Source organism: Monodelphis domestica, chromosome 4, assembly GCF_027887165.1.
Source record: "Monodelphis domestica isolate mMonDom1 chromosome 4, mMonDom1.pri, whole genome shotgun sequence".
Lineage (NCBI taxonomy): Eukaryota > Metazoa > Chordata > Mammalia > Didelphimorphia > Didelphidae > Monodelphis > Monodelphis domestica.
Genome location: NC_077230.1, coordinates 57,608,271 through 57,622,981, shown reverse-complemented (window position 1 = coordinate 57,622,981; position 14,711 = coordinate 57,608,271). Strand labels below are relative to the sequence as shown.

The following is a 14,711-nucleotide window of genomic DNA, read 5'->3' as shown; positions in this document are numbered from 1 at the left end:
TCTCTTGCTGTTTGCTTTTCTCTACATTGGCTGGCAAAATAGATAGAACAACATGCCTGGACTAAGGAAGATCTGAGTTTAAATTTGATGTCAGACACTTGCTAGTTGTGTGACCTTGGGCAAGTCATTTAACCTCTGTTTGTCTCAACTTCCATAACTATAAAATGCATATAATAATAGCTACCTCCCAAAGATCTGTGACTGTGTAAGCCTAGGGAATTATAATTATGGGAACTGCTCCTATTGATATATCTCCTACTGAGAGTCTAGATTTCCTCATGAATACTAAAAGGAAGTTCTCCTTATTTTCCTGTCTATAAAGAATACAAAGTGAGACACAAAATCAAATAAAAATATTAAAGATATACAGTGACCAGTTTCTTAAAAAGAGAAAAGATAATTCATTTAATTTTTTCTTCTCCTCTGAAATATTCTTTGAAAAAATTTGGAAGCTAACCCATGTCTCTCTGGCTTTTCTTCCTTGTTGGAAATGCCTTTCATGTGCAACTCCCCTTTGAATGGTTGTTTCCTACCAGATATTTTTCCCCTCCATAGCTGGTGCTTTTTGCCATGAATATAATCAGACCGATGGACCCTTGCAGGTAGATGTTGGTAAAAGGGTGACTCAGGAGACAAAGGCTCTGAATGAGCTGACAACAGAAGTTCACGTAACGTGGGTCTAAGTATGCCATCTTCGGGGCGTGGGAACCTAACAATGGAGTGGGCCCTTTTCTGCTGGGAAATTTTGAGGACTAATTTCACCCCATTTTCCTCAGAATCATTCAGAGGCGTTGGGATGGCCAACAATTGTGCTTTAAAAAGATGTTTCATTTCTTCGACATGGGGACAACCATTTGGGATCCATGCAGCACAAATGAGACAGACTGTATAACTGGATGATATAAGTTGATTGGGCCAGGTATTAGGACACTGACTCTTCTGTTGTAAAATGATTTCCTTATAGAGGTCAATTTGGATTTTCTCCAGAGGGATAGAACTGATGACGGCATTTACAATTCTATTAGGAATTATCCCCCTCTCAATGCTAAATGGCTCAATGCCCTTTAAACATGGCGCATCTCTATTCAGAATCTGGTCTTGGAGGCCAGGCTGAGCCTCAGATTGGTCATCACACTTCAGTTCAACCTCAGTTGGAGCATCACAGAGAGCTGGAGATTTGACCCTGGGAACAGGTGTGGATAGAGGTAGAGTCCCATCTCCTGGGCACTGTGGAGATTCTGTACTGTGTTCCAGCTCAGTTAAATGGATAGAAAGAATGGCACTGGGGTCTTCTGCAGGCTGAACCTGTTGGCCAGGACTGTGTTGCAGGAAAGCCTGGGGTTCGAGGCTCACAACGGGTAGAGAGGTCCCCTGAACGTTTGCGTTGGGTACAATATCCTCAGCCTGGAGGTTATAGCTTATTTGGAGTGTGACCTGGTTTTCTTGTTCCTCTGGGTATTTGGCTTGGCAGTTGGGACTCAGAGCCCTTATTTCCAGGGGATACAGAACAAAGGACTGGGAATGGGGGGCTTCGACAGCTTCCGTCTGGCAACCTGCGTCAGTGTAATGTGTAATCTCATGATCCACGCCCAATGGCATTGGCTCAAGGTTCAAAGATGATGGAGATACTCCCTGGCCATCATGGCCAGGCTCATCCCTCTTAGCTTGTGGGACCATTTGGGGTATTGGCCAGTTTTGCAGTTTCTCTGGGTATTTGTTACAGCAGTTGGGTTCCAACGTCCTTGACTCCTGATGGCACACAACTGCTCTGTGTGGGACCATCAGATCATTGGCATTTGCTGTAGCCTCAGCCTGGTAATCAGATTCCTGGAATATCATTTCCCCAAGGCCTGAGGCTAGTGGAGATGTCTCCTGAACACCGGACTCTAGCAGAGCCTCTTCAACATGGCAATTATGATCCATAGGTCTAAGGCCTACTGGATGTACGGCCAAGCAATCCAGTCCTGTTGGAGGCCTTAGGCTAGTGTCGGTGTCCAGGGCCACCTCTGGATTTGGCATAACCTTTTGGATTGTGTCCACGGCACAATGGCTTAGTTTAGTTTCAGTACAACTGCCGAGGCCCTGTGGAGTTGTACGCTGGTGGTCAAGGTCCAGTGGGATGTATGCCCAATTGTCCTGGCCAGGCGGAAGTGTGGTCAGGTGTTCTGAGCCCAGAGAAGAGTCTTGGGGGTCCAGGCTTGAGGGAATCGTGACCAAGTGGTTAGAGCCTGGTAGAGATGTGGCCTGGCCACTGGCGCCCAGGACGGTCTCATCCTGACGTGCTTGAGAAGTGGCCCAATAATGAACGTGCGGTTGTTCTTCTGTCCATTGGGCATGACCTAATGAGCAAACCTGAGGAGAACGGCTTGATGAAGCTTTCGTCCTATTGCTGCTATATGAAGAAGGAAGAGTTTGATGGTCAGAGTGAGACGATGAACTCGATTTATCAGACTTGTTGTCATGGCCCAGTAATTGAGTCATATAGTCAGAATATAGAAGGGGCAAAACGGTGATGTTCCCCCGGTAGACTGGATGCGATGGAAGCTCTGCAGTGGCTTTGGCCTGGAGTCTCTGGTCATCTGATGGGGAAGCTGAAGGTCTAGCCAGGATCTGGGGAGCTGCTGATGGCATCTCTGTGACTCCATTCTGTGAGGACAGGGAAGATGTAGATGTGACCAAGTGGTTGGGAGTGACCTTGGCCCTGTACTCAGGACAAAGTGAGGGCAAAGTTGTAACCCTGTAATTGTGTTTAGGAAGCATGGATGGTTTAGCTATTTTGTAAGGATGCTTAAGCTGGGGTAATGGTGCAGTCACTGTCCCCGTGCTAGCAGGGGGTATCTTGGCAGCTGTTGCCTTGTGTTTCAGGCACAGTGCCAAGGGGAGAGGTGTGGTGGGCTTGTGATCAGGAAGGAATGGCAGGTTGGTTCTGGTCTGAAGCTGGAGGAGGGCCATCTGCTCAGCTCTAGACCTGACTTGTTCTTCTTTGCCTAATGCAGCAGTCTGTTGAGGCAAGCCTGGCAAGAGCACCACCTTGGCCTGGTGACAATGGCCTTTGGTAGGGACCTGGGGCAGAACTGCTAATGAAGAAGATGATGGTGTGAGGGAGGATCATCAACAACATGGATAGGAAAGACAAATGTGGAGGAGTAGGGAAGGGTGACGGGAATCTGAGAATAATCATATCTTTGCATAAGAATGTACAGTTTACAAAGCATTAATGGATCACATGATCTCTTCAACAAGAGCCTCAGGAGAGGAATATTACCTCCACTTGTCAGTCTTAAACACAAGGTCGTCTGGTTACTTATTCAAGGTCACACTGTCAAATGGGAAATCAAAAAATAAAAGTTGCGAAAATGTAGAGTGACTTATGAGGCTCTAACAATAGGGTAAGAGCTGGAACCCAGTTGTCAGTACCAAGAACTGTACTTCCAGCGACATCATGTAGTCTTTGAAGGCCTGCTACAAGAAAGATGCAGAGCAGACGGTTGGGAATCTCAGAAAAAGGAAACCGTGGATCATAGGAGGAATACTTAGTGGCTCCAGAAAGATGGAAGGGGAATCATTTGAATGCCTAAAATCTAAAGGTCTCACCTTTTGGAAAATGTCTCTGTTTTTTCCCCATTTGGTTCCTGAAGGTTGTCCTTGGGAACATAACATTAACAAATAAATGAAGAATTAAGGTTGCCCACTAATAATCAAATAACTGATTCAGCATAGTTATAGCCAGTCCTGCCTAGAGGATTTCTTCATTCCCTACAGTCTCCAATCATTGTGATTAGATTTGGTTAATATAAATTTAGAGTCTCCCCTTTCCAATCAGTCATTGTCTTGAAGCTCTTCTCTACCTGACTTCGTTATAATCCACTTTGTCCAAATAACTGATAACTTCATTCCCATGAAAGTGGAAACAACTGAGAACAGTTGCCTACCTAGAAATCTATCATTTTAGTGGCAAACTTTCATTTAGCTAACAGGTGGTTACTTTCTTAACTGGAGTGAATTTCTCATTGCCCCTGAATCATACATTGCCCCCAAACCAATTTTGTCTAACACTGATTTGGTTGAAGCCCTTCAAGTTCACACCACTCTCAACTCTGCTTTCTCAAAGACATTTCTGGCATGCAGCAATAACCATAGTTTAAGGACAATTAAATGAGTTTCATTTTAAGGGGGTTTCTAGAGAATTTGGAAATACTCCCCCTTAGACAACTTGGAAATAAACTGAATCACTATAAAATTGGAGCTGAGAAACATTAGTCTTAATCTCTTCAAAACCCAATTCTGATTGCTAATACATACAGAGGAGAGTCATCCTGGATCATACAGCCCCTTCCCCCACACCTCTTGCCTCTTGTCTCCCAATCCCAAAGTGATCTCTCACCAAAAGGAATTTAAAGAAAGGCAGGAAAAATATTCCCAAGAACAGGAACTAATCCAATTCCAAGTGGTCTCCTTGTTTGGAGGAGACTAAAAAATTAATAGATCTCTAATGGCAATGAAACAATTGAAAAAATGTCTGTTCAGAAAGATCATTCTTCTCTGCTGCAGGGATCAGTTGCATCCTAGCTTGAAGGGAAAAAAAAACCAGCTATACCTCCTAGCAGGACTGAACCTCTAGCCTCTCATCCCAAACAGGAGCCTTGAAGTTGCACTGAGATCATAAAGACCAGTTGTCCTTTGACCTCCTGAAAGTCATCTCCAGGATATTTCAGGCAGTATTAGATCAAGGAACTCAGAGCTAGAGTTAAATAATGCTTCACTCCCTGGAGTTGTGAGTATTTGGTTTAAATCTTTTGCATAATGCTGAGCAAGCCACTTCACTTGCTTTTCCTCAGTTTCTCTTTTCTCATCTATAAAATAAGGGATTGGATCAAATATTCTCTGAGGTCTCTTCTGACCCCAAACTCTCTATGATCCTATGATAACCTTTCTCCTATTGACTACGATAAATCCCAAACTGAAGCCCAGGATTGAAATTCTATCAGCTACTGTCTCTTGGTTTTCATAAACTGTGTAACCATCTCCTTCAGCCTCTTTCCTTTTTCTTCTTTCATTTTTGGCCCCAAAAGAATGTCTGTCATCATGTTTGTCTCTGGATACCCCTAAACATGACTTTTTGCAGTCTACCAGGAAGAATTTCAACATTTTTCAAACACTTTTAAGATAAATTAACTTAGCTGGTTTAATTCTAGCTTCTGGTCTACATAGTTACAAGTTTCCTTAATACAAAAAAGTTAAGATCCCCAATAACAAATAAGGTCACTAAGAGTAAAATCAACCAATTTAGAAAAATAGCACTCTCTCCTTACAGAAAAAAAACTGATTTATTTCTTCTGATGCCTATCATAGGACTCAACCTTTGATTAAGTTCTATAGACAGAGAATCTAAGGGTAAAATGACATCATAAAGCTTTGCTTGTCTTTGTCTGACTGAAAGCAATCTCCTAGTTATTAGGACCAGAAAGGAAGATGAGAGAGGAAGAATAAGGATAAAGTGTATGGGGAGTTTGGGGAAAAAGACTTAAAAATGGAAAAAGATGTCTTAAGGTGATGCTGATACAATGAACTCAAGCAACCCTGCACTGAAGTTAGAGGCAGTGAGATTAGAAAAGGCACTGGCTGAGGAGTCAAAGAATCTGTGTTCAAATCCTACCTCTAATTCTTACTACCCATGTGAGCTTAATGCCCATGGAGCTTAGTTTCTCCTCTGTGAAGCAGAGTTTAGTCAGATAGTCTCTAAAATCTCTTCTGGCTCTAGACCTATAGGACTGTTCAGATGGATGTTATTTTTCAGCATTTAGATGTCTCCTTTATTGTGCAAGCATTTGTAATTAAGTCATGGATAGATGAGAATAATTTTATTGCCCTCTCCCTGGAACTCCTAAGCAAGATGGAGAAAGTAGCTGGTATAAGAATTAATATGTGATTTCCCTTCTTGGAAGTCCCATATCTATCAAGGCATCTTGAAGAATGGAACCCAAGGGGAGCAGCCCAACCAGAATTACACAAAGGCAAATTGAGACTTGATGTAAGAAGCAGAAAAAGCTTCCTAACCACTAACTATTTTTGTATTCCTAGTTACCCTTTGTATCCCCAGTATAAAAGTGAAACCAGCTATACCAATAGTGAGTTGTTCCCCATCAGAGATCAAGCATATTGCAGTAGGGAGTCCTTTCATGTTGTGAATCTTAAAATTTCTCAGGCTCTACCTCGGAATATTTGGTTAAGGCTATTCCCCATTTTAAACAATGAAGGTACTTGGTCAGGAATATATTGGGAACTCTAACAATACTCCACCCATACTTAGGCATACTTTAGGGGAAGATAAAGTTGTAAACTCCTGATGGAACAATGAGGAAAAGTCCCCAAACCATATTTATAGTGAGGCAAAAGCCCTTAAGATAGGTCTATTTTTAGATCTAATACAAAAGGGTGCTAAGTACCTATGAAGGTCAAATTAATGACTAACAGGTCAGGCAACTTACAAAGGGCAAGCTTAGCAAAGAGGTGTGAAGTACTCAGAAGATATAATCTACCCAGAGAAGGTGAGAACTAAAAACTAAGAATGGGCTGTCCTAGGAAAAGCTTCTACTGTGATTGGTAGATGTGAAAATTTAGGGGAGGTGGCACAAGAGAAATTTCTCTTTAAAAGGAGCTGTCTGTACCAGTTCAAGGTAGTTCGATTTAGTTCAGCTTTGGAAGCTGAATTAGAGGTCAGGAGTCAGAGGAGGCTGCTGGGTCTCTGAACACTAGAGTTTTTGCTTGGAAAGATCTTATAGTGAGTGAATAAAGACTGACTTAGTTTCTCTCTTAAAGAGAAAAGGCCTAGGCCATTGGCCTAAGCCCTACCCTTTTCCTACTATTTCCTCTTACTCTGTCTTTTTCCCTTTCCTTAATTCCTTCATTTGTATTAATTAAAATCTCCATAAAACCCAGCTGACTTGGGTATTTCATATTTGGGAATTTTTCCCATGGCGACCACTTATTTTTGATATAAAATCAAGACACTAAAATTATCTTTACAGTTTTGGCAATTCAAAGTCTTGAAATCATATTTTCACAGTCACAATGTACAAGTTGGGCTAAATTGGCCCATCCAACTCTCCACTCTTATGCTTTTGCTTGTCATTGAACTTTCTCCAGGTACACACGAGTGAAATAAATCCTCAGTAGGTTACTTATCTATGGTAGCATGGCATAGTCAATAGAGTATTGGAAAGGGATTCAGAAATACTTGGACTCTAATCTTGATACTTACTCCTTGCACTATAACACTCTCTTAAACAATTGGAAACCAACTGAATTATCATAAAACTCAAAGCTGAGAAGCACTAGTCTAGTTCATTTAGATCTCTTCAAGATCCAACTTAGTTTCCTAATATGTACACAAAACCTAAATTAATTTTCTGGTTCAGTGCTATACCTATCAAACTACCAAAAAACATTTTTATAGAATTGGAAAAAAATTATCACAAAGTTCATTTAGAAGAAGAAAAGATCAAGAATATCAAGAGAACTTATGAAAAAAAATGTGTATGATGGAAACCTAGCAGTACCAGATCTCAAATTGTACTATACAGTGATCATTAAAACAATATGGTACTGGCTAAGAGATAGAAGGGTGGATCAATGGAATAGACTTGGGGTAAATGACCTCAGCAAGGTAGTGTTTGATAAACCCAAGTAGCCCAGCTTTGGAAACAAAAATCCAGTATAAACACAAAAACTGCTTGGAGAATTGGAAAACAGTATGGGAAAAATCAGATTTAGATCAACATCTCATATGCTATAAATTAAATGACTTAAATATAAAGAGGGAAAGTATATACAAATTAGGTAATTAGTATAGATGATAGTATTACTATCAGATCTACAAAAAAGGAAGGAATTTAAGACCAAGCAAGAGTTAGAGAACATTACTAAATATAAAATGAATGACTTTGATTATATTAAATTTAAAAGGTTTTGCACAAACAAAAATGATGCAACCAAAATTAGAAGGGAAGCAACGAATTGGGTGGAAAGTTTTATAACAAAAACCTCTATCAAAGGTCTAAATTCTCAAATTTATAAGGAACTAAGTCAATTGTACAAGAAACCAAACCATTCTCCAATTGACAAATGACCAAGGGATATGAATAGGCAGTTTTCAGATGAAGAAATCAAAACTATCAATAAGCACATGAAAAAGTGTTCTAAATCCCTCCCAATTAGAGAAATGCAAATCAAAACACCTCTTTTGGTACTGCTTCATACCTAGCAGATTGGCCACTATGACAGTAGAGGAAAATAATAAATGTTGGAGGGGATGTGGCAAAATTGAGATACTAATGCATTGCTGGTGGAATTAATCCAACCATTCTAGAAGGCAATTTGGAATTATGCCCAAAGGGCTTTAAAAGATTACATGCTCTTTGATCCATCCATACTACTACTAATTTTGTACCCCAAAGAGATAATAAGGGAAAATACTTGCACAACAATATTCAAAGCCACACTGTTTGTGGTGGCAAAAAAAAAAGGAAAATAAAGGGTTGTGCCTTGGTTGGGAAATGGTTGAACAAACTGTGATATATGATGGTGATGGAATACTATTGTGCTGTAAGGAATGATGATCTGGAGGATTCCCAATGTGCAAACAGAATACAGTCATCCTGGGTCATACATCTCACTACCTTTAGCACATTCATTTTCCTTCCTGAATCACAGTTACCTCATCAGTCAAAATCCAATTTGCAACCCTTTAACACCTATCTAAATTCCAGTGCTTTAGTAAATGGTTACTAAATGCCAGGCATTGGCTAAGAACTAGGAATACAGAGACAAATAGTCCTTGACTTCAAAATGTACGGAATCTGTATAAAAAAACCACATGCTTGTAGAAAATTAAACAAAAACTATTTAGAAAATAATTTCTAGGTAGAGAGTGTTATGGGAGTAAAGAGGTGCACCCCTTGGGTTCAGGAAGGATACCTTTCTGCAAGAATGCAAGACTCTAAAACTTAGCTTAAAAGTAAAAAGAAAATTTTATTCATTTAGAAAGCAATGTTGAAAATGGCCAGGATGATAGTACAGGTGGAACAACAAGATGGAAGGCTGCTCCTTGGGAGGACAGCATGGATGGAAAAGCTGTTCCCCAGACAACATAAATTCTGGGGATTTTATACTCTTTACAACAGATGCTGTGTCATGGTGAGGACATGACTCTGGAGTGGTAAACCCTCAACAATTTGGTCAGGGGTTTGGTCATCTGTTGGAGTCTGCCTGGAGACATAGGGAATGACCCTCATGCAAGATTCTTTGGTTTTAGGGAACAGACAGATGTCTGAGATACAGCAGGATAGTATCGAGGTGTAGGCTGGAGGTGCATCTCTCTGTCCATCTTAAATCTAAAGGAGGATCAAAGGAGGACAATCATGTCAGGGTTTTATCGGAGATATTAGATGTTTTGGGTTAGGAGTCATGAGGATATAAGGTAGCAAAGGAATTTTCCTGATAATAGTTTGCCAGAGTTTCTGGGGGTACAATGCCCATGTCAAGAGCACTATCCCCTGGAGAAAATCCAGCAGGCTTCCTACAGGAGGTGACACAAGCTAAATTTTTAAGGAAACTAAAGATTCTTTGAGACAGAGATCAAAGAAGTGAGAAGAGTAAGTGCATTCTAGGCCTGGAAAAAAGAGCTGACTTACAAAATGTTACATATGACGAACAGTTAGTACATCACTTTGTCTAGAAAACAGGTTCATGAAGGAAAGTAATGTGAAATAAGCTTGGAAAAGTAGGCTACTGTGAGAGGCTTTACAAATTAAGTGAATATTTTATACTTTAGAAATCAATGAGAATCATTTTAGTGTCTTGAGTAGGGTAATGTCATGGTCAGATTTTGGGTTTTATGGTTATCAATTTGGCATCTGTGTGGAAAATGGATTGGAGAGGGAGGAAACCTAAAGCTAGCAAGGTAAGTAAGAGCCTCCAGAAATCATCCAGGTGAGAGGTAAGGAGGACTTGAAATAGGGTGGTGGCTCTTTAAGTAGAAAAGGGTATTTGTTCAAGATGTATTGTGGAGGTAGACTCAATAATATATGATTACTGATTATATGAGTGAATGAAGAGTCAAGAGTAACCTCCAGGTTTCAAACTTGGGTACTAGACAAAGAGTAATATGCTCAAGAGGAATAGAGGACTTAAGAGGGAAGAATTTGAGGGAAAAGATAATTGAGTTCTATTGAGTTTGAGTTACCTAGGACTTGCATTTTTGTACAACTATAGTTGGTGATGCAAAAATGCAGTTCAGAAGAGATATTGGGCTACCTTTATAGATCTGGTAGTTATATCTACATAGGAATGACAGTTGATCCTACGAAAGCTGATGAGATCACCAAGAGATGGTGTCAAGAGAGTAAGGTAAAACAGAGGCCTAGAATGTATCCATGCATTGTGATGATCATCCTTCAGTGGGAACTGAGCGCTTGGAGAGAGCAGTGTCATGGAAATCCAAGAAAAAGAGGATATCTAGAAGGAGAAGGTGGTCAACAGTGTCAAATGCTGCAGAGAGGTCAAGAAGGTTAAGGACTAAAAAAAGCAATTGGATTTGGCCACTAAGAGATCATTGCTAAACTTAAAAAGACAAGTTTCAATTAAATGGTGAGGTAAGAATCTAGGGTAAAATTGGTCAAAAAGTAAATAGAAGCCTGATTGATAAATGGCCAAAGGATATGAATAGGCAGTTTTCAGACAAAGAAATCAAAACTATCAACCATATGAAAAAATGTTCTAAGTCCCTCTTGATTAGAGAAATGCAAATTAAAACATTTAAAAATTACAACAACTCTGGGGTACCACCTTCCACTTATCAGATTGGCCAATATGACAGTAAAGGAAAATGATAAATATTGGGGGGGGGTGGCACAGTTGGGATACTAATGCATTGCTGGTGGAGTTGTGAACTGATCCATCCATTCTGGAGGGCAATTTGGAATTATGTCCAAAGGATTATAAAAGACTGTATACCTTTTAATCCAATATTTGTATCCCAAAGAGATTAAAAAAAAGTGGGAAAAGACTTATTTTTATAAAAATATTTATAGCTGCCATTTTTGTGATGGCAAAGAATTGAAAATTAAGGGAATGCCCCTCAACTGGGGAATGGTTGAACAAATTGTGGTATATGATAGTGATGGAACACTGTTATGCTATAAAGAACAAGATGACTTCAGAAAGAGCTGGAAAGACCTATATCGACTGATGCAGAATGAAATAAGCAGTACTAGAAGAACATTATACATGGTAACTGCAATATAATGGAAGGATCAAATGTGATAGACTTTGCTACTGACAGCAATGCAATGATCCAGGACAATTCTGTGGAACTTATGACAAAGGATGCTATCCACATCCAGAGAAAGAACTGTTGAATAGAGGTGCAGATGAAAACATATGATTTATCACTTGTTTGGGGGGCATTTTTAAAGGTTCTGGTTTTATAAGATTATTTGCCTACAAAAATGAATAATATGGCAATATGTTATACATGATAATACATATATAACCCAGATTGAATTGCCTGTCAACTCCAGAAGGGAGGAAAGAAGAAGGGAGGGAGACAATGTGGATCATATAATTTCAGAAAATTTATGTGGAAAAATTTTTAAATGAATAAATTTTTTTTAAAGTAAGTGGAAGTTGAGGAAATAGGGAGTGAGAATAGACTGATTTTTCTAAGAGTTAGGCTATGAAAAGGAAGACAGATCTATGCTTATATCTTGAGATTATGGTAGGATGAACCAAAGATTGTTTCAAAAGTAGAGCAATGATATGTTGTAAGCAATAGGAGAGGAGCCAGTACTTAAGAAGAGACCAGAATTGCAGTAAGAAAGGAAATGATCAAAGGAACAGTCTATTAGAGGAAACAGGAGGACTTAAAATGAAGAGCACAAATAGAAGTGTTGGCATTTGCAAGAAGAATCATTCCTTCCTCCAGTTTTGAAGCAAAGGAAGAATGGGAATAAGCTTCATCCAACCATGTGTCAATACCCTTTGGGTTAACCAGAACTTTGATTCTCAGACACTAGTATTCCACAATTCCCTAGTGTTATGGCAGAAATATCTTGTTTCTGAGTTCAGCTGGTAGGTAATTGTAGTTGAAATACATTTAGCACAGTGCAGAAATTATAGAAGTATAAAGAAATCTGGGTTTTATTATCCTTCAACATAAGTTCAGGACTCAAAGTAAAAGGTCTTCCAATACTTACAGTATTTAAAAAAATTACAGGGTAGTTTGAAATTTGAGGAGAAAGTGGGAAGACCAAGACATATGGTCTCTGCCTTGTGACTCCTATTTTTCCTATCAGGTTATTATTTTTCTTTTTTAATAAGTGTTGAAGTCTTGGGGTCAAGGATTTATCCTCCCACCTCTACTCTGAAATCCATTTACACATGAAGGCATAGTAACTCTCAGACAGTATCTAGTATCTTTTGCAACATAGAGATACCCATGGAATTCACAAAGTATAGAATAATTGATACAGGGGTATAGACTTCCACTAGACACCCCAAAACCCCAGATTGTGGGCCAGGTCAGAGAGTACACAAAAGACTCATTTTTCCTTGCATTCCTGCAGTACTAAGGGAAAGTGACTGAGCTAAGAGGAAGATTCCCTCTGGCCTCTCCCTTCATCCTTGATGAGCACCTCCCAGCTTGATCCTAACAAGCATCTATTTTATATTCCAGATTAACCTTTAAACGGAATAGTTCACCTCCTTTTGACTTTGAGACCTAGATCATAACCACATGACCCATCTTGGGTTCCTGAAACCCAGTACCATGCCATCATCATCCCATCTCTAGTCACCTAGGTCCTGTTGTCAAAAGGGCATATAAAGCCCATCTCCTCAAGGAGGCAACATTCCACTTTCTCTGCCTTCCTCAGCCATCCCATTTGACTTACATTCAAATTAATAAATCTTTTTAAATATTATTATTTTTAAACTAGCTATTGGAGTCTGTCATTCTTGACAAGGGCAACCTGTCCAGATCCAGAGTTTTGCCTTAAAGCTCTCCCACAACATAATAAGGTACTCTGGGCTCATTATCTTTCTGGCGAGTTAAATATGAATCACCAATTAAAGATATTACTATTGTCTTGACCTAAAAAAAATACAAAACTACCAAAGTACTTATAATAATGAACCTTTGCTAGAGGGAGACAGATCAGTCTGGAAAGATGCACAGAACCACAATCTTAGGACTTCCACTGAACTACAGAAAGTGGAGTGCTTAAATAATCTTGGGAAAAGGGGAACAGCCTGGTTAGATGATTTTACTGATGCTTGGGAAAGAAAGGGTCAGAGTCACAGATGTTTGGGTGGTTGATATGTACTTCAGGTTTTAAATTGTCTTTAGCTAATCCTGGCTAAGGTGATTGGAAAGATATTTAATAGTTTATTGTTTTCTTTAAACCCAGTCCCTGGGGAAAAGGCAAACCCAATTCACAGTTCATTCAATCTTCATCTATCTTTTGTTTTAACTCTGGGAATAGTCTAGGGAAAGAGATAATCTGGGGATTCCAAGAAGACAATGTTGTCACTATCATTCTACCCAAAGTTCCATAATTCTCCATGTTGGCTAAAGGCAAAGATATTCCTGAGGTCACCCTGATCCAATGTTAGCAGCTAGATGACTAACTCTGGTGTTCATTTGCCTTTGCCAATTACTCAGGAGGAGGTGGCCAACTTATTGGCAGCTAATGCCCAGGCATACCATAAGCCCTTTGATTTCCCCTAGGTCCTCCAGTAGAGTTGCTCATTTGCATGTGTCCTCTATATCTCCTCCTTTCTCAACAGTGTGACTTTGAAATTTAACTTTCTTCCTTATCACACTTCATACTCTGTTGGCTCAACTTGTCTTTCCTCCTTCCTCTTCTAGATATTTCTACTTCTGAACAAAAGTTCTGTGGACTGGGGAACAAACATTGCAACTACTCTGGAAAGAGAAATGTTCAATAATATTACATTGGATCCAAAACACATTCCCCAAAATGGCAGGCTCTGAATCATTTATCAGCACTCATCATGGTATGCCAAGTTTGATGTCAAGAAGATACCTTCCCTAGCTCTATCTCCCAAGGCATGTCACTTAACCTCCTACCTACTAAGTTTCTTCATCTGAAAAATGTTTATAGTCTATCTTTCAAAAGGGTTGTTGTATCAAATAATCACTCTGGAAATTTAATCTGTGCTTGTAACTCATTCCCTATCATTTAGTTCCACTCAGAACTTCAGTTTTAAGAAAGAATCCAGGCCAACTATGTCCTTGTGCCTCTTCAGCCACCCCCGACCTTTTCTTTTTTGCCTTCCCCCACTGGAAAATAAATTTCTTAAGGACAGAGACAATCTTTCTTTTGGATTGCATTTTTATTAACACACTGCCTGTCACCTAATAAATTGCTTAATAAATGCTTGCTGACTTGATATGACTTGAAATGACCTTAATAAATGTTTTCAAACCTTCAGTTACCATGTAAACCTTAACTATTATTATTACCATAGAAAATGCTCCAAAATACAGCTTGTGGTAACAACCTAATTTACTGATTCAACCACATATATGTCTCCAAATGATCATGATGGGCATTTATATAGTGCTTGTTTTCATGCACATTATCTTTTTTTAATTTCATAATAATCCTGGGAGGTCATGACTACATCTA

At 39.5% G+C, this 14,711-nt stretch overlaps 1 protein-coding gene and 1 long non-coding RNA gene across 2 annotated transcripts; one reads left to right on the top strand and one right to left on the bottom strand.

Moving 5' to 3' along the window:
• Positions 1–377: 377 nt before the first annotated feature.
• On the bottom strand, positions 378–4,626 carry LOC103102312 (uncharacterized). The gene is made up of 3 exons (XM_056793397.1): positions 4,385–4,626; positions 3,595–3,644; positions 378–2,646 (listed from the first exon to the last, which is right to left on the bottom strand). Exon 3 carries the CDS (start codon positions 2,629–2,631, stop codon positions 406–408), a length of 2,226 nt encoding a protein of 741 aa, XP_056649375.1. The 5' UTR covers positions 2,632–2,646; positions 3,595–3,644; positions 4,385–4,626; the 3' UTR covers positions 378–405.
• On the top strand, positions 4,472–14,394 carry LOC103102147 (uncharacterized). The gene is made up of 2 exons (XR_467103.3): positions 4,472–4,774; positions 13,928–14,394. It is a non-coding gene; the product is annotated as an uncharacterized LOC103102147 (long non-coding RNA).
• The last annotated feature ends 317 nt before the right edge of the window (positions 14,395–14,711 follow it).